We start from the raw sequence: 19,142 nt of genomic DNA on the forward strand, positions 1-19,142 counted from the left end.
TCTGAAATACACAGTCTAATGGTATAGTTATGTTTTCAACTAATACAAAGTTGTAATTTTTATTAAAGGTATTAAATGTATTGTATATTGATGGAACATTCCAATCCTGCATCAAAGCATTTCTGCCATAATATCAGTTTATTAACCACTAAAAAAAAAAAAAAATTCAATAACATTTTTAGGTAGTTTTGGAACCCCTGTTTCTTTAGCGAGATGCAAGTAGTATCATGACATATTTAATCATTTTTCAGATGCAACTAGAACACAATTTTTATATTATGCAACTAGGGTGTTATTTTTGTCCAAAACTAACCAAAAAGTCCATTGGTCATTAGACCAAGGGATGAGAATTGCATCTATGCCCCATGCATACATATTGTATAAATTATTTCAATTGTTAAAAAGTGAGGTTTTTTGTACATAATTTCGCACATTTAGAAATTGTTGTTTGAGTATTGTTTATCTAGTTCTTACCTAGGTGTCAACTAGAAAAAAACTATTTTTCATTTCAGAAAAACACTTGTGTGGTTTGATGTGCGTTGAAATTTTGCACTGTTTGCATAAATAAAATGTAGTGCCCGTGCTTGTGCCAAATAATTTTACACAGTCAAAAGACTGTAGCAATTTTTCAGATACCTATATTATTAAGCTTTTACAATAACGTACACCTATTGTCGACAAAAACTTATGGTCTTTAGAATTTCAAGGCCCACCTGACTTGTTGACGATATTCTAAAACTGTGGAAACCCTATGAGAAACATATTTGGTTTTTATCGTGCAATGATATTTAAAGGTCATTGTAATTATTGTTTTCCTCTTCAGTGACAAGATAAAGGGAGGGTTGATTTTAGAGTGTTCTCTTAACCTGTATACCAATTTAGATATGCATGTTAAGCTTTTTTATAATTCAAAAAAAACGGAGGTAAAATAGAATATTATGATTAAACTTTTTAACATCAATCAAAAGAGCAAAAGAGTGTTTAAATCTCTTTGAAAAAATGTAATTTAAAATTTGAATATTTCCTTTCTCTCAAACGTTTTTCTAATTGATAGTATTTAAAATTATTCTATTTCTAAGATTTGGTAGCTTAACCAACCTAAAACTGAAAAGTGTAGCTCTATAATATCAATTAGGACAAGGTTCATGATCATTTTAGCAATGTGCATTAAGTGTGAAAATTGTCAATAAGTAATATAATATCGTCGGTCTGAAATCTAAATTAAAAAATAATAAGTATAGGACTAATCCAAACCGTAAAGATAACGGGTGTACAAAGGAAATTTGGTTAGGTTAGTACTTCATATTTGCTCAAACACTGCAACTTCATGTAAAAAAGCCAAATACAGTCTAAATAAGTGTAGCACAAACGAAATATAGTTTAAAACAGTACAGTTCAACCCAAGCACAGTGCAAACCAGCACAGCCTTAATGAGTACAAGCCAAACTAGTATAGTTTTGACCTGTAAAGTATAAACTAAGTTCAGTCTAATCCAAGTACTGTATAAACCAATACTGCAATAAATTAATAGCAATATTTATTTCTTACGAAGCATTTTCAAATTTGTTTTTTTTTGATACTAGTAACTTACACTTCAGTAGGCGATTTTAATAAAATGTTTGTCATTCCGGTAGTCGACCCCTGGCAGCACCGCAGCCCAACTAACACCAAATATCAAGTGTGTTATGTATGTTTTATTTTTCATACTCAATTTAATCATAACGGTGTTTTTACAATATTAAATGTGTCTTTTTAGTGTTTAAACAGAAAAAATTAACTCAGCTTTTTGGAAAATAAAAACCTAAAAGATATTTGGTCTTTATCAAACATATGTGATATAGTTTTTTCTTTGACCAACTCTGGTTATTTAATTAAAATTTAAGTTCTAATAAATAAAATGCAATTAGATAGCAGTTGTTATATGTAAATGTTTCAAGTGTTGTAAAATTGAAAAATCATTTTAACCTGATAAGAAAGACTATTAGCGGTATAAAATATAAATCTATGTAATAAATGATGATATTTAACTTGAATACGTCAACAAATATGTGATAAATACTTTTCACTTAACATGTTAGAATTTATCCAATTACATAAAAAAATGTTACTGTGCTGGTCATAACTTTAATGCCTAAAAGTTTCTCCGAACAAAAAAAAAAGGGTTTTTATGTCACAAGAAAAATGACCTTTTTGAATTAAATTAATATTGTAACATACAAAATATTTTACTATTTACAATAATTAATTCCTTGAACGCAATGTTTATCAAAACAGGAAAATAAAATAAACGCTATTCGTCATATAAATATTTAATTGCTGCAATGTATATTTGGCAATTAACATGTTTCCAATTGGTTTATTTAAAATAATTGTACAACAATTGTGCTTTTTAGAAAAAATAATAATTTCTTGTATTTTTTTTCTTACAATTTTAAATTAAAAAATTATACGTATATTAAAAAAATTTAACTACCTAAAATATCGAAAATTTGTTAAAAAAACAATTATTTAACTATTATTAAAAATAATAGTGAAAATAAAAATTATTTTAACTACACAGGCGAATATGGTTTTGATGATATTAATTGGGGCTTTTTTTGTTGACTTTGGTCATTGAATTTTTTATAAGTTTTATAATTATTATATTATTATTTGAGTTCTTTATGGAATGTGTAGCGAACGGCTTTGTTTGTTGTCGATTTATGGTATAAAGTTTTATAGAACGCATTTTCAAAGTTCGGTTTCTTTTCACAGCTGGTTAGGTAAAAAAATATGTTAGTGACTATATCTTGTATTTCGCCAAACTACGGAGAGGCCCTATGTAGGTATATATGCTTTTTTTTGCATAGAGTAACATATACATATACATACATACACTATAAATCAAATGCAAATGAATTAGAATCTTTTAACAATAAATATTTTGAAGATATTTCAAAGTAGGTTGCCATTTTTGGATATTTTGTCATTAGTACGTATTTTATGAATAACTAGAGAAAATTATCCGTCAACCACTTTCAAAGTTTCTTTAAAAACATAGTACTACCGACAAACATTGGCAAACCAAAAAAAAATATGATAAGCCCTTTCCCCTAGAAGGGATAGGTATTTTTTTTTATTTCACTTTTTCAAGCAAAGTCTTAGGGATTTTGTTCTGGAAATTAGATACATTGGTGGTAACGTTATGTACAAAATAGTTACATCCGATCAGTTTTATTTTTTTATCTGATTACTTGTGCAGACTTAAACTACAGAAAACACGTCATACATAATATATTGTTATTTGAAAATATAAAGCACTACAAATGTTTACCTGTATCGGCTTACGCATGGTTCAATATGATTTTATCGGAAAACACGGATAAAATTGTATTATTGTTAAACTTTATCAAGTGCAATCAGGTTGACCCGGTTTTAATTGTGTATCTCATAATAATAATATTATGAATGAAAATAATCAGAAATAATGAATACTATTGTATGTTATCTGTTGTATAATATTGTTTATAACTATTGACGTTGAATTTTTTTTTTTTTTTTTTAATAACAATTAAGATAAAAATATAACGTTATAAACTCAATTACATATTATTATCAGCGGCAATTATATCGCCAATGACTGCACTTCCTTTTCCAAATAGATGCACCACAGAGTCGATATTTCTTTGGATTTCACTGTTGATTTCCATGTCCGCACTCAAGTGATTGTTGTGTCGATAAAGCGTGACATAACCGACCATGTTGCCGTACCTTTGGGAAAACTCTTGGCACTTGAGCCGAAACGAGGCCGTTCCGTTTACTTGCCTGACCAAACCGATAGCGTACCGAACGTCTGATATCGGATCGGTCGATATGAAATTATATATGAAATTCTCCCTCAATTGGAGCGTAATGTAGTTGTCGAACTTGAGCATTAAAACGCGGTCTATGTTCAACCGGTTGTGTGCCGATATAGCCACAAGCTCGCAGAACCGGTGTAGAAAAGAAATACCGGCACTCTCGAGGGCGTTCATCAGTCGCACGTAGGCTTGCAAGAATGCCCCCTGTCGATAGTAGTGTGTCAATACATCAGCCAACCGTACTCCGTGCGCTCGTGTGGTGCTGTGTCGTTCAACAAAAGAGCCGTAAACGCCCTTACTCTGACTCTTTCCTTGTTCTTATCGTATGGCTGGTCGCTGCTCGTATCAAAAGGCACCGAATCGGTGTAGGATTCGATTATCGCGGCAGACGACCTAGGGTTTACGGTTTTGCTGATGCACGGTTTGGTACTATCAGTGTAACACGTGCCTTCGTTCAAGACAAACTCCAAAATTGCCCAATCGTCGACGACCGCTTCGTTCAGTCTATCCTCAGCTCTCAACTGCACCAATTCCAGCAGATCCGACTGTTGATGAGTATGGCGAAGAGCACACGCAATTATCGTTACACATAGTTTCCACGCGGACATGGTTAACGTTTGAGAACTTTTTTCTAAAACTGGCAAAATCGTTGTTGACAAACTGTTTCGTTCTATTCGTACGAACGATTAAATCGGTTTCAAGCAGTAATGTCGGGTTCTTTTGTTGTTAAAACAACACATATTGTTTACGCGTTCTAAACACCTGGAAAATAATACTGTTTACAGGTTTTAATGTTTGTACTATGTCCATACTTTTGTGGCTGTTTTTTCGCTATACTAAACATTTAAGTTATAATACACAGGGCGATTCATTTGAGATAAGACACTCAATATCTCTAAAAAATAATTGCAATTTTTTAGTGTTTCAATCTGTCAATTCATAATAATGATTTTCCCTTTTTTTAGTATTTTCCATAGCTCTATCAACTTTGGAAAATTAAACGGTAACGTATATACTTAATTAATTTTTTCAATTAAGAATAATTTGCTGAAAGTTTAATATAGTCAAAGTTAAGACTATCGTTGTATTAAATTGAAATTACATTGTGAAACAAAGGTACATGCATAAAATTATATTTCTTGAAATTCTTGTGTGTAATAGTTTTTAAAAAAATGAGTAATCATTTTTATACAAATACACATTCAAACACATATCCTATGTATATAAAATAATAAATTCGACAAGTGCATTAGGCTTTGAGTTGTTATTTTTCTTGCAGTTTAAAACATCATGTTGATTTTCCAAATAGTCTCAGCCTTTATTCTGAAAAAAATTGAGTGTCACTCTGATTTGAACGGTCAGGAATTTTTTATAATATATGAGATTGAAAACGGTAAAAATTTGTTAAAATTCATGAGAGTTGCACATTTGCATTTTTACCAAATTTCTTCAGACACCGTAAAAAACCCGGATAATTCTATTGTCATAAATTAATAGTTACGTGATAAGTTACTTTAATCAAGTAAAAACCATAATTTCACTACGAATGAACATTTTAAATATTTTATATAATACCGAACACTTTTTGGTATAAAATATTATGATCTAATGAGCTACACACGGTAAGTGATCCATCCTATACCAGCGCCTTAGAAAATACCGTGTGTAGACTCAAAACTAAATATAGGTAACAATATTCTATGGAATGAATTTATTCAACTTTGAATTGAATAACAATTAAGTAATAAATGGTGGACGGCAAGGAAGTCTTTACAAGTATAGGATATTCAAACATATTGAAGCATACATATTATGTACAAAAGATTTGCATTTGACAGTTTTGTTTTTGAATGTTTTACTGTGCAAACCTTAACTATAGAAAACACGTCATACATATTGTTATTTAAAATATAGTAAAGTAAAAACATGTTTACTTGGATTAGTTTACGCATAGTTTGATACGATTTTTTAAAAAATCACGGTAAAAATAGGTATTATTATTAAACTTTATTAATTACAACCAGGCTTACCCATTTTTAACTGTATCTCATATATATAATGAATACTATTTTACTAGGTAGTAGTACTATTGTAATGGAATTTATTAGTTATACAATATTTTATAACTGTTGACAATGATTCTTTTTTTTTTTTTTAACAAGAATTTCAGATTTATTAATTGCACAGTGTCGAAAATCGTCTTTGTAACGTTTTAACCGTCCCCTCCGAATACATGTACCGCAAAGGCCATATTCCTTTGCATTTCATTGTTGATTTCCTCGTCCGTATGTAAATCGTTATTGTGTGGATAAAGCTCGACATAACCGACCATGTTGACGTACCGCTGTGAGAACTCTTGGCACTTGAGCTCAAACAGGGGTATTCCGTTTTCTTCTTCGCTGGCAGCCAACCCGAAAGCGTTTAGTATTTCGCTTATCGGCTGCGTTGATAGGGAATTAAATCTAAAATTTTCCCACAAGAAACTCATCGAGTACCGGTAGAAATGGTGAATTAAAATGCCGTTTATGTTCAACCGGTTGTTCGCCGCGATCGTCACAAGCTCGCAGAACCGGTGTAGAAAAGAAATACCAGCACTCTCGAGGGCGTTCATCAGTCGAACATAGCCTTGCAAGAACGCACTACGATGATAGTAATAGCTCAACACATCGACCACCAGTTGTCCGTGCGTTTGCAGGGCTAGGTCGTTCTCGTACAACAAGAGAGCCGTGAACGATTGTCCGACGACTTGTTGTGCTGTTTTCTCATACGGCTGGTCGCTGCTGTCAAAAGGGACAGTGTCGGCATAGGATTCAATTGTGTCGGTAACGGAATCGGCGAATGCGAGGCGTTCGGTCTGGCTGATGCACGGTTTGGTTCTATCAGTGTAACACGTACCTTCGTGCAAGACAAAGCCCAAAATTTTCCAATCGCCCCTAAGCGCTTCGAACAGTCCTTTCTCGGCTCTGCGTTGGACCACATTCAGCAATTCCGACTGTTGATGGGTTTGCGGAAGAGCACACGCAATCATCATTACACATAGTTTCCACGCGGACATGGTTAACGTTTGAGAACTTTTTTCTAAAATTGGCAAAATCGTTGTTGACAAACAAAGCGCACAAATTATTTCGTTCTGTTCGCGCAAACGAATGAGTTTTTTTTTTTAGGTACCTACAAGTATTGCACGATCGGCGCAACACTCAAACGGTAATGTTGGGTTTATTTTTGTTGAAAAAAAAAACACATATTTTTCACACGGTCTGAACACCTGAAAAATATTACTGTTTGTACTGTGTCTATTATTTTGAGGCTGTTTTTTTTTTTCTGTACTAAAACTTTTAAGATATAATACACAGGGTGATCGATTGGGGATAAGACACTCGATATCTCTTAAAATAATTGCAATTTTGTAGTGTTTCAATCCGTCATTTTATAATAATCAGTGGCGTAGACACGGGGGGGGGAGGGGCTTAGGGGGTTCAAACCCCCCCTTACACTTTATTTAGCTTAATACTTAAATTTTATAATACCGTTAGTTGTTTTAATTGTTATCACATATCAGTTATCAATATAAAAATTACAATTGTTCAAAAAGAGTAAAAACATACCTTAGAAATACTATGAAAGAGGTAAATTGTAATCATATACAATTTTTAATTGTATTTTAATCATCTAACTTATTTTAAACAGGATCGTCTAAATGGCTTAGTTTTTCTAAGCTATTATCGAGATGAATTTGCCAAAAAACCAAGAAAAATAGATATTTTGTTATAACTTATAAGTGTTAAAAAGTGAAATAAACTTAGTGTTTTTTTTTTGCAACGCCTGAAAAAGTATTGCATGAATTAGCAAGTAAGCCAAGAAAAATACAAATCTTGTTATAAGTGAAATAAGTTTAATGAGTTCTTTTTTCCAACCATTAACCCCCCCCCCCCCCCATAACAAATTCCTGTCTACGCCACTGTTAATAATATTATAAAATTTCTAATTACTTCCATTTGTTTAGCATTTCCCAAAGCTCTTTACAATTTTTAAAACTTAAATGGTAACATATATTTAACTAACTTCTGAATTAAGAATAATTTGCTGAAAGTTAAATTTAGTTTAAGTTAAATTAAAAAAAGGCATTCAATATGTACGTTACTGTTTAAACGTTGTACATTTATAGAGGTTTAGAAGAAAATAAAAAAAGATTTGATTATGGGCTAATATTGTAAAACAACATGAACTAAAGTGTCTCCAAAAAGGAAAACTACAAAATTGCATATATTCTAAGAGATAATGAGTGTCTTTTCCTTAATGAATCACACTGTATATGACGTGTCTTATTGTGTATACTCAATATCCGATTTAGGTTTGTTCATACAAAAATATTTAATTAGACTATGGAACACCTATCAAAATGATGTAATGAAATTGCTGGTTAGCTGGTAACCAGTTTTGAGTCATTAGCGTTTAAAAGCCAGGTCATTATTTTCATTACAAAAATATTCTATATTTTGTCTTTTTAACTTCTTAACAATTTTTTTTTTTTTGTAGCAGTATGAATAGAAGATATTAGAATATTTTAGAATACTAACCCGTTTACCCTATTACTGTGTTTGTTATAAGTTGAACTTTATAATATGACTTTTTTTAAATAATATTCTTTCAAGTTGAACATTAAAAATGTAGTTCGGATCTTTGTGTGTAAGATTTATGTCTATTTAATTGCGCACTTTTTTATAATAAAAATAAATCTTAAATTCCAAGATAAAAAAATTACCTATCGGTACAACCGTCCAAGACAAAAATACAAGATTTCGGTTCATTTGATTAATTAAAACAAATCATCTATTATTTGGTATAAATTATGTTTTGTGTCAAATTGGATTAGCATTATGAATTGACCCTATGAATAAAAAAATACTAGGTAGTAACGTTGCTTAATAGGACGATTTGGTTATCTAGGTCGAGTGATTATTATAAATGGATTCTTAATTGACTCGATTGTGCAATAATATACTTTAATGTTGCATATTCACCGCGGTAGCTATTAATTGGATGCTGAGTTCAAATGTAATATGTTTAAAAAACACAATATAATAAGTGTGGTATAAAGCAAACACAATTTGTATTCAATCAATTACTATATACAGCGTGATTGTTTATTTACAACCCCAATATATTTTTATATTTGTTTTCAGTTAATTATGTCCAATATTATTACAGAAAATAGATATCAACCATCTTCACTTCTGTCAAACCCAAATTCTGTATATTTTATTATTATTATACTTTTAATTATTTTTATTTCTGTTGGTCTGCCAATTCCTTCGCTTCAATATTCTATAATGATAGAGAGAAAAACTGGAAGAGGTAGACCAAGAACTCCATTTATAAAACAGACCATAGAAGATATAAGAAAAATCACTTACAAAAATATCTAAAAGTAGCTGTGCTGGATAGGGACGAGTGGAGGTCCATCATTTAACCAATCTAAGGATTGAAAAAAATGTTGTCTTAGAATAATAGACCGAAACCCATACAGTCTAGGTCTGGTTTTTAGGAATACTTTATTTGAACCAAATTTAAACTTTCAATCTATAATAAAACTTAAAATTAGAGTTAAAATAGATTAGAATTTAAATTATAATTAAAAAGTACATTGGTACTTTTTAAAAATAAATATATTTATGATTTAAACTGTACTTTTTACAAATTATAAAAAAAAATGTTAGGCTTTGAATTCATTTTTTACTTTCAGCTTTTCGTACTGTTATTTTTTCGTTTAATTCTTCTCATAGGTAGTCAATAAAAAAATGCGATATTGCTGTTCCAAGAACTTGCGGTGACCAAATTATTCACAGTAATTTAGGTTTGGTGAAAAACTGAGAACAGGCATTTTTCTAGAGCTTTATTTTGACGTTTTATGCATAAAATAAGTTGGCCGATAAACTGTCTAATATATCGTTTATTTTTTAGTAAAACAGATTTTGGTACAAACAAATTTGTTGAAAACAACTCCTGTCAGTCTCATCTTGTTGCCGACGTTCAGACACTGATAAAAATTAACACGGGGAAGATTCTTATCAAACAAAAACAGGGTGGCCAATCTTCTTAGATGTCGCAGTGTGACCAATATCGAAACTGCGCGTGTACACCAATATAACGTTAATAATGTATACATTATTATTATTATTTGTGCATACATATTATAACATTTAAAAAAATGGCCTTCACTTACAATATTATTGCCAACATCGAAAGTGACTCTTCTGCTTTCATCATAATATTATCTATTCTGTGGTTCATCGTCGGTGACGTCATAATTCATTATTATGTGTGCGGTAGCTGCTGTTGCACCCGCCGCGCGCATAATTATTATTTTCGGTATTACGTATTTGTCTTTGGCCAGGTGAAATTATCAACATTATTATTATTAATATAACTACTATTACTACTGCGGTTTTTATTATTAGCAACAGAAACGGAGACGGCGACTACTTTCACTGTCGTTTTGTGTGTATCCATTCCACGAGCCCGACACACGGGTATACGATATTAATATTATTATACAAAAAACTGGTACCTATTTAGCTTTCGACAATCCGCCGTTTCTTAAGCGCATAACATCATTGCGAATCCCCGCAGTAGTGTTATAGCAGCCGGCCTTGTCCTATCCAATCTATTTTGGCCGCGTTGAATTGCATATTATTTTCTTTAAATCATTTTTGTATCAATATCGTTGCGATTTTTTTTTCCCGTTTTGCCGTCCTCGCGCGTTCGTCAACACTACCAACATGAACACCGGCGTTGCGTTGGTCACCGTGGCCGTTCTGTTGGCCACCCTGCAGAGTACCGCCGTCGCCGAAGACTTGTCGGCAGCTGGCTTCGACGACCCGGCGCTGGACGCCCTGGCCGAAGGCAAAGCGCCGGCCAAAGACAAACCCTTGTTGGACGACCGGTCCAAGAGGCAGTTGCCGTCGGTGCAGAGCAAGTTGTTGAACTTCCTCAAAGTAAGTATAATCCAAAAACAATCGGTGATTTTCGATTTTCAAAATTAATTGTTTTTTTTTTTAAGTCGCAACGTTGATTTCATTTTTTTTTTTATTTACAAAAGCTCAAATTTTTGGATTTAACCAGATCAGTTCTAACCCCCGCTTGTTTTGACTTGCAATTCGACCACTGCCAACAACTGTGTTATACAGTGTGATCGATTGTCTTAAATAACAAGAATAAATGAGCGTCTCAGCTAATACAATTAATACAAATAATACTACACTCCATCGTTTTTCCCGTTCCAAATTTTCAATTTCTACAACTTTATTCCTAAACCGGTTATCGAAACTAGTCAAAATTTCCGACAAATTATTTTTTAATTTAAAAATTTAATAAATTATTTACGTTACTATTTAAAATTATTAAGTTCATACGGCTTTAACATATTATATGGGATACGGTTATATTTTTCAAAAATATATTGAATTTGTTCCAACCAATAACTATAAAATTATAAAAAAAAATAATTAAAAAAAGTCTAAATATCTTCTATGTTATTGACTGGTCCATAGTTAACCAATCGCCCGACACATGATACTTTTTTAACTTTAAAATCTAACTTAAACCTTCCCGTCAGCACTAACTACTAGGTAAGTATATTACTAACCTGAGGGCAAAAACCGTTTGGCAACACTTTCCACGGCTACATAAGCGTTGTCACTCAGGTTAACAGGGCCGTTACATTTAAACGACTAAAAGATGTCAAAGGGAAGCGAGTAAGGCCGGCGACGATTGCCTTTTGAATGAGGTTTTCGTCTTGTTTTTAATATATTACTTTGAGTATGGCAATAAAAAAAATCTCTATTAGCCGCAAGTGGTTTTTTTTTGTCGAGCGTGACTTTCTATCCGACGGCAGTTGGAGCTGGTAACCAGCTATACTTGTTTCGGATGAAAACAACAGCGGCACCTTCTCTAGTTGTAAGAAAAAAAAATATTAAAACAAACCTAGTGCTAATTGCAATTGTTACAAGGTTATCAGATTTGCACGCTAAACCTGATTTTTGAAGATGATGTACTAAAGTTTTGACAAAAAAATGTATGTGAATGTAGTAAACTCTAAACTTAATCGAACTCTAATAACATCAATGTAATGGCTCGAAATCGGTCATCGACCACTCATAATTTTCAGCAATTTATTTTTTTAATTAAAAAATAAACTGAATACACTTATACCTTACCATTCAAGTTTCAAAAAAACACGTGTAAAATGAAATATTCTGATAACCTTGCATTTCTCAGGCATGCACTAAACAAAAACAATCAATATTTATTATTCCAATTTAAAAAAAAAAACAATATCGGTTTTATTTTTTAGAGATAAAACGTTATCGGGAAATTTTAGATCAGGTCAGGGTATTTTTTTTTTTTTGTTAAGAAACACTCACCTTGAAATGCTGCATATTCAAATATGTAAGTTGTAAGGTCAAATTTATTTTTATCAAATTCATGTAATCAATAATTGTTATTTATTTGACGGAGGAAAAAAAGTACTGTTTGATAGAATTTCTAAATACAAAGAAAACATTTTCACAACGTCGTAAAATAATTTTAATTAGCATAATAAAAAAAAATATATTTTTTCAACTATTTTTAAGGGTTCAAGTAAAGTACAGTCCTGTAAAGTTGTTTTTTTTTCAACTATACTATTTGGTTAATTTACATCCATTAGTTAATACATTATGTGTTTGCTTTATATTTGCTCATATTATGCCACCCTGTGACCAAACAATGAAAGAAAAACCTTAACACAAACACTAGCAGTCTTCCATCGGTTGTTGGCAATGTGCTGGTTTTACAATGAGGTGTTTTATTGAAAATTGTTTAGGGTTTTTCATTTTTACGATTTGCTCAACCGACTTTAACTTTTTGGCAGATTTCTTTTTTTTTTTAAATAGCAAGTCAATTAGGTCAAAAACTCTATTGTTTACCTATAAAATGTATTTTTTTTTTTTTTTAATAAAATATGTACACCTTTTTTTTTATCGAAGAATATCCAAGAAATAAAATTCCAATGACAAGATGGTAAACATATTTATAGTTTGTTTGTTTGTTTTTTTTTTCGAAGCCTTTGCCTGTGGTGGACGTCACCAAAGAAGAGGAAAAGTATGGCAACAACGGCGACAAGTTCAACAGATTCGGTCGAGGCATAATAGGCAGCGTGGAAACCTTGTCCAGTGTGTTGACTTCGGCCCTTTCGGTAAGTTGTCTCATCATAATTCTCACTCAATAAAAAAAAAAATAACTATTAAAATATATTTAGTTGAAAAAAAAGGTGAAAATTGGGTACCTAACTGGTTGAAAATATTTGTCTCGCACAAAATAACAAAACTATATTATTTAACATACAGGATATTAAAACTATTTAACATTACTTCAAATGTAATAACCCAAAACCGGTTATCGACCAGCCAACACTTTTAGAAAATTATTCTTAATTTAAGAAGTAAACACATGTTACCATTCAAGTCTCAAAAGTCGACAGAGCCCTGGATAATCGACTAAAAAAAATGTAAATATTAAGTGTCTTCAAAAAGAAAAACTAAACAAAATTTCAATTATTTTAAAAAGAAATGAATGTCTTGTTCTTAACAAACCACACTGTACATATTGTGATATACATTTATAGACAGGTTCACGTCGTCATGCTATTTAAAGGTGGTCCCCATCTTCTCTTATATTTTTGACCAATGTGTTTAGGGAACTTCACACTTAACAGCTAGACTATGTAAATATCAGCTGAGGACATAACTATTGTCGTTGTACTTGGCTGTGCGGGTTCTTTTAATTGACATTTTTATTGAAGTTATTTCCAACCGACAATTATTGTCGGTTTCGTCGGACAAGCTAGAGAAAAAATGATGACTGGCGTTATCTACATTGTATTGGAAACTCGACGTGACTTGTTTTTTGTACCCAATTGCTACACTTGGATGTGCAACGCTAATCCTTTATATTTTGCTGGAACGGTTGTTGTCGGCTTTCCATCGCACAATATAGGTTAATTTACTTGTTCCTTACTTTTTCCAAGTCTTATGTTGACAAATGATGTTGCTAACAAAATGGACTATCGAGGTTAACATTTGGAAAATCAAAATTCGAATAAAACGTCATCTAGAACTCATACTTTGCCGTAACTTTATATATATATATAATAATTTATATTTTATATTTATTTTAATATTTGTGTTACATATTGTTTTTATGTAATGTGATCTCAATTTTTCACAATTTTTTTTTCTCAACTTTTCAATCTTCAATGGTAACGCGTACATTGCATTAACACTTTTGAATTGGGAATAATTTATTAAAAATGTTCGACTGGTTAGGTTAGAGTTTCAAGTTTTCAAGCAGGAAGAAAGCTCTTCCCCTCCCATCCTAATTTGTAAACTCTATTAACTTTAAAAAACAGTAGTTCGAAACTGTTCCAGCAACCAGTCAACATTTTTAGTAAAATATTCATTATTTAAAAAGTTTATAAAATATATACGTTACCGTTTAAGTTTCAAAAGTTGCTATCAAAAAATCTAATTTAGTTTGTGGACAATCGAGATCACATTATAATATAAAAAATCTATAAAAAATGTAATTCAATTATTAATTAAATCCAGTGAGATATTGAGTGGCCCACGACAAAAGAATCACCCTATACATATTTTATTTTTTATTCGTTAACTAATTAAATTTTGGCCAATAAATTTGTTTTTTTTTTTAATCATAGGTAAATGCGTTTTAAATTAAACTATAGGCTCTATTTATTGTGTTCGGTAAAAGTTGTATTTGTTCTTTGATTTAGAATACTTTAAAATAAACGAAAAACATTGTGGTCTCAGATTCATTATGGGCGTTAATTTGGAGCGATGAATTATATATATATTTTTATTATAAATATTAATTATTAACAATCGGCGAATTCTTTTTCAGTTTCCGGTTGACACGGCCAAGAAAATTTCCAGAGGTGCTACGGAAGCGTTGAACAACTTGGGCGGTAGAATCGTCGGCTTACAACGATAAACACTATAAGAACATATTGTTAAACACAAGACGATTAGCATATTATATTATACTTTTTTAATGTGTAAAACATGTCTCGATAATATTAGATCGAGCGCTAAAGGTGTTTACGGAAATGTACAAACTAGTTGATAGCTAATAACCATTTTTTTATGTGTAGTTTTAATATTTTGTACATAACATAATGATATTAATAATAATAAAATATTAAAGTATGTTCGACGTCATTACTGTTATTGACTTTAAAAAAAAAAAAAAAAAATACTTACTGCGTACACCAGCCAGTTAAAATATGTTTGTTAGACTCGGTACAACAGTGTAAAAAATAATAGTAATATCCCATTGCAATCCACAAAGAATTTGGACAAGTGCATTTTTTTAAACTCTATAATTTAGAAATTCCCATATTGACTCATCGAATAACTATGGCGATTTGTTGGCCTAAAATTATGCGACCACTCAATTTTGATTAGGAAATTTTACAAGAAGTATGGGTTGTCTTGAACTTTGGGTAAATTAAAAAAACATACAGTTTCAAGATTAAAGAAAACATAAAAATTCACAATTTGTCAGTACAGAAGGCCATACATTCGTGTTGTATCATTAAAAAAAAAAACTGCTATCTAGAAAATATGAAGTTGTTAAAAATAAGAACTTAATTTATCTATTTGAAAACGCCATCAATTAGGTGCGGCTAATTTAGTAGGAAATTTTAAGTTCAGATTTAATAATGTTCCACTTAATAGCTTTCTTAGCATTTTATCTATTCTTGTGGTCTTCGCGTGATCCCACAAAGGAATACCAACCATTCACTTCGAAGTTGAACAATAGCCCAATTATTGAAAAAAAAAACCATTAATCAAGTAATGAGTGCATGTAATTTGCATATATTGAAAGCAAAACCGGTATTGCTTTTCACTCGTGTAATAATCTTATCTTTTAATTAAAACTAAATTTATTATAACTATTGTATTAGATCATAGTTCATCATTTAGAAACGGCATATTGTAATTTAAATAAATCTATTCAGTAGTAATAAATAGATATTCATTTATTGTTTGTTTATTAATCTTATATTTTTTAGTGCAGAAAATTTAGCATTTTTTTTTTTTTTAATAAGAACCAAAATAAATATTAATTTTAATATATTTATTTTAGTTGATAGTGGATTAGAGATAAAATATTAGAAATACTAGATTGCAGGACACATCCATGTATCTGCATGAAGTTTTGATACTTTTAACTTTCTTTTATTTTTCAATCCCCTCCAAAGTTGTAAGAAACGACGTTTGTGTAATTTTCAGTATAGTTTTGTACGTTTTAATCATTTTCTAAGAAAATCTGATTTGTTTTTGCATTAGAAAAACTACAAATTTCTAAACTAATTATAAATTCAAAGTTACATTTTTTTCTCAATAAAAAAAAACGGTATATAATTAAATATTAACTCCTTCCCTTGCCTGCTTTTAAAAGGGTAAAAAGTATTAATTAACATTTTCCACGTCCAAATATTATAAGTTCCTTGAACGCCGCTGATGGTAAAACATTTTTTGGATATTTTAATTGTTTTCAATCGCACCTAACACAACTTTGATCACAATACAAACATAAATGCAATTCACAGTAAGGTCAGTGATAAGCAGAGAGTTCATAGAAGTTTCAATATCAAATTAATGGTGTAATAGGAAAAAATAAAATTCAAAATAATACGTGTATATTTTTGATTTTTAATTTTTACAATTCCGCTTAAAACGTACCTAATAATATGTTCTGACCAAAAGTGATTCGGTCAAAAAAAGCTATTTTTGAATAGACACAAAAAACTTGTAACCGTTTGATTAATTAATGAATTAAATTTTCGTTTCACATTCTTTAACCATGTTTAATGACATATTATGTCCTTTGTCATTTGATTTTTCAGTGTTATTATTAATTATACTTCCTTTTGCTGTGAATGAGTTTTTAGAATACATTATTATTATTTTTATTACATTGATTTTATTTAATACTTAATACAATAAAATAGAATAATATTTAACGCGGTTTGCAAAAAAATATCAAATGAATACACTATATACATCTATTATAACACAAGTATAGAATATTTATATACATATATAGTTATATACGATGTGTACGTACGTCGTATAGATAATAAAAATGCACATTGCACTCAGTACATAAAATTTGCATACCTACTTTGATAAAAAACAAATATGAAGCATAATAAAGTAACATAATATTATATTAATTATTAAAAAATTAGATTTCCCATCTGAAATAATTGGATTTATTCGTGGAAAACTATTGGCGTTAAAGGTAGGTAACAACGTTAATACATCATTTTTTTTTTTTTGTTCATATGTTATTAGAAGAAAATCATTATAAGCATTGGGTAAAATACCATTATTTATTGCTGTGTTATAATTTATTTCTGATACAAGACAAATCATTTTTTTTTTAGATGATGTGTTGTAAAAGGATGTAATTTTTCATTTTATGTAGGTATATCTTTTTTAGATCCTTAAATGCAATTTTTTTTTCGCATACCTGTACCCGAGATGTACAAATTGAATAGGAAAAAAGTGACGGATTTGTAATAAGAATGTCGACTAGATTGGCCGAAAAATGCAAAAGCACGTTAAAATAACGACCGGTATTGACATGCAAATGGATGCTATGATGCTAAGTGCCGACCGGGTTTGAATATAATTTAGTATTAACTGTTTTGCCTGAGTTTCGGTGGTCTTCATTCCACCCTATAGTATATAAGGATGACATCAAGTAAAACTAATAAAAAAATGTTATGGACTTGTCAAAATTACCCACCAAAAAAATAAATTAGGAGCACGAACCTAATATTTTGTATTTTCTTAATAAATACCTTAGTGATTTAACTTAATACTTGTTAAGCTTAAATAATTATTTCACAAAGAAATATGTGCTATTAAGTAAATGTTTAATCGACTTGTCTTAGGTAGGTTAACTGAAGGTACATAGAGCAACCAGATATCTATCTTATACAGATATAGATATAGATCAAGGTACGAATGTATGTAATAAAAGTAAACCCTGTATTTCTTTCCACTCGTGAAAAGCTGGTTTAATAATCTTATCACTTGTAATAAATTATAATCAAATATCAAATGTATTATAGTTATTAAATAAGAACATAATTTATCATTTAGAAGCGACACGTAGTAAAAATAAATCAACTCAATATTAATAATTCGATTATCATATTTTATTTATTTGTTTATTAATCTTATTATTTTAAGTACAGCAACCCTGGCATTTTTTTTAAAAGAACAAAAAAAAATACAGGGTGTTAATTTTATGGTGAACCACTCATATATCATAGGGTTTAATAAGACATTTAATTTTGTTCCATAATGATTCTATACAATGTGATCAAAAGGATAAAAACAAAAAAAAAGTTGTGAAAAATTTAGATCACATTTTATAAAAACATTAAAAAAAAAAAATTTTAATTGCTTATTAAAACCTATGAGTTATTAAGTGGTTCACAATAAAAATTATCACTCTGTACATGTTTAGTGTTAATTTTAAATCGAATTTCAAGCCTTTAAATTCTGCAATAAACCATAATCTACCTAATAATTGTACTAAACATGTACCGCGACAAATTTAGACAAATAAATAAATAGATACAAACCTACGTCAATACCAATTTATTGAACATTTTATTATTTATTTTTTACTTCTTTTTAATAAATGTATAAAATGTGTAATAATATTATACAGGGCGAAGGAAGGTATTTTCGTGGCATAATAACAGTTATTTTAACAATCAGTGTGATTTTCAAGACAATTTTCTAATAGGGAATTACGCGATACGATCAAACAAACTATATCACGAAATTGCTTATGCCACGAAAATACCTTCCTTCATCCTACATATAAAATTGTGTCCCTATAGTGAAAGTTTGATAGTTGTTTTTTAATAGTATTTTAAAGGATTTTTTACTTTTGTTATAACCGTACGTATAAAAATAGACAATGTTTTGGGCAAAAGAGTATAATAACAATTGTCAACCGCAGGTTGGGTACTATTCACAAAACTATAAACACGTCCTAAAAAGATAAATTTTTAGTTATTATTCCGAATTAACTCAATCAATTTATTTTTATACTTCGTACATTTTATAATCGCGTGCAATAACTGTTTAAACAGAGATACGGATTTATTAGCAAACGCGCAAAATGTTTTAAAATGAACTATTTAAAACATAA

The 19,142-nt window shown here is 30.2% G+C and overlaps 1 protein-coding gene across 1 annotated transcript; it reads left to right on the top strand.

Moving 5' to 3' along the window:
• Nucleotides 1-10,435: 10,435 nt before the first annotated feature.
• Nucleotides 10,436-15,110, top strand: LOC126839488 (uncharacterized). The gene is made up of 3 exons (XM_050574829.1): nucleotides 10,436-10,834; nucleotides 12,943-13,074; nucleotides 14,799-15,110. The coding sequence occupies exons 1-3, from the start codon at nucleotides 10,619-10,621 to the stop codon at nucleotides 14,886-14,888; spliced, it is 438 nt and encodes a 145-aa protein (XP_050430786.1). The 5' UTR covers nucleotides 10,436-10,618; the 3' UTR covers nucleotides 14,889-15,110.
• Nucleotides 15,111-19,142: the final 4,032 nt, after the last annotated feature.

Source organism: Adelges cooleyi, unplaced genomic scaffold, assembly GCF_023614345.1.
Source record: "Adelges cooleyi isolate 19-005CV unplaced genomic scaffold, UGA_ACOO_1.1 ACOO_flye_CR_arks_rails_tigmint_CR_PRNA_306, whole genome shotgun sequence".
Lineage (NCBI taxonomy): Eukaryota > Metazoa > Arthropoda > Insecta > Hemiptera > Adelgidae > Adelges > Adelges cooleyi.

What these genes read in the sequence shown, in the direction of transcription:
- LOC126839488 (XM_050574829.1), top strand. Translation starts at nt 10,619, where the DNA reads ATGAACACCGGCGTTGCGTTGGTCACCGTGGCCGTTCTGTTGGCCACC. An exon ending in AGTTGTTGAACTTCCTCAAA is followed by an intron (nt 10,835 to 12,942) that starts GTAAGTATAATC and finishes TTTTTTTCGAAG; the next exon opens with CCTTTGCCTGTGGTGGACGT. An exon ending in TGTTGACTTCGGCCCTTTCG is followed by an intron (nt 13,075 to 14,798) that starts GTAAGTTGTCTC and finishes ATTCTTTTTCAG; the next exon opens with TTTCCGGTTGACACGGCCAA.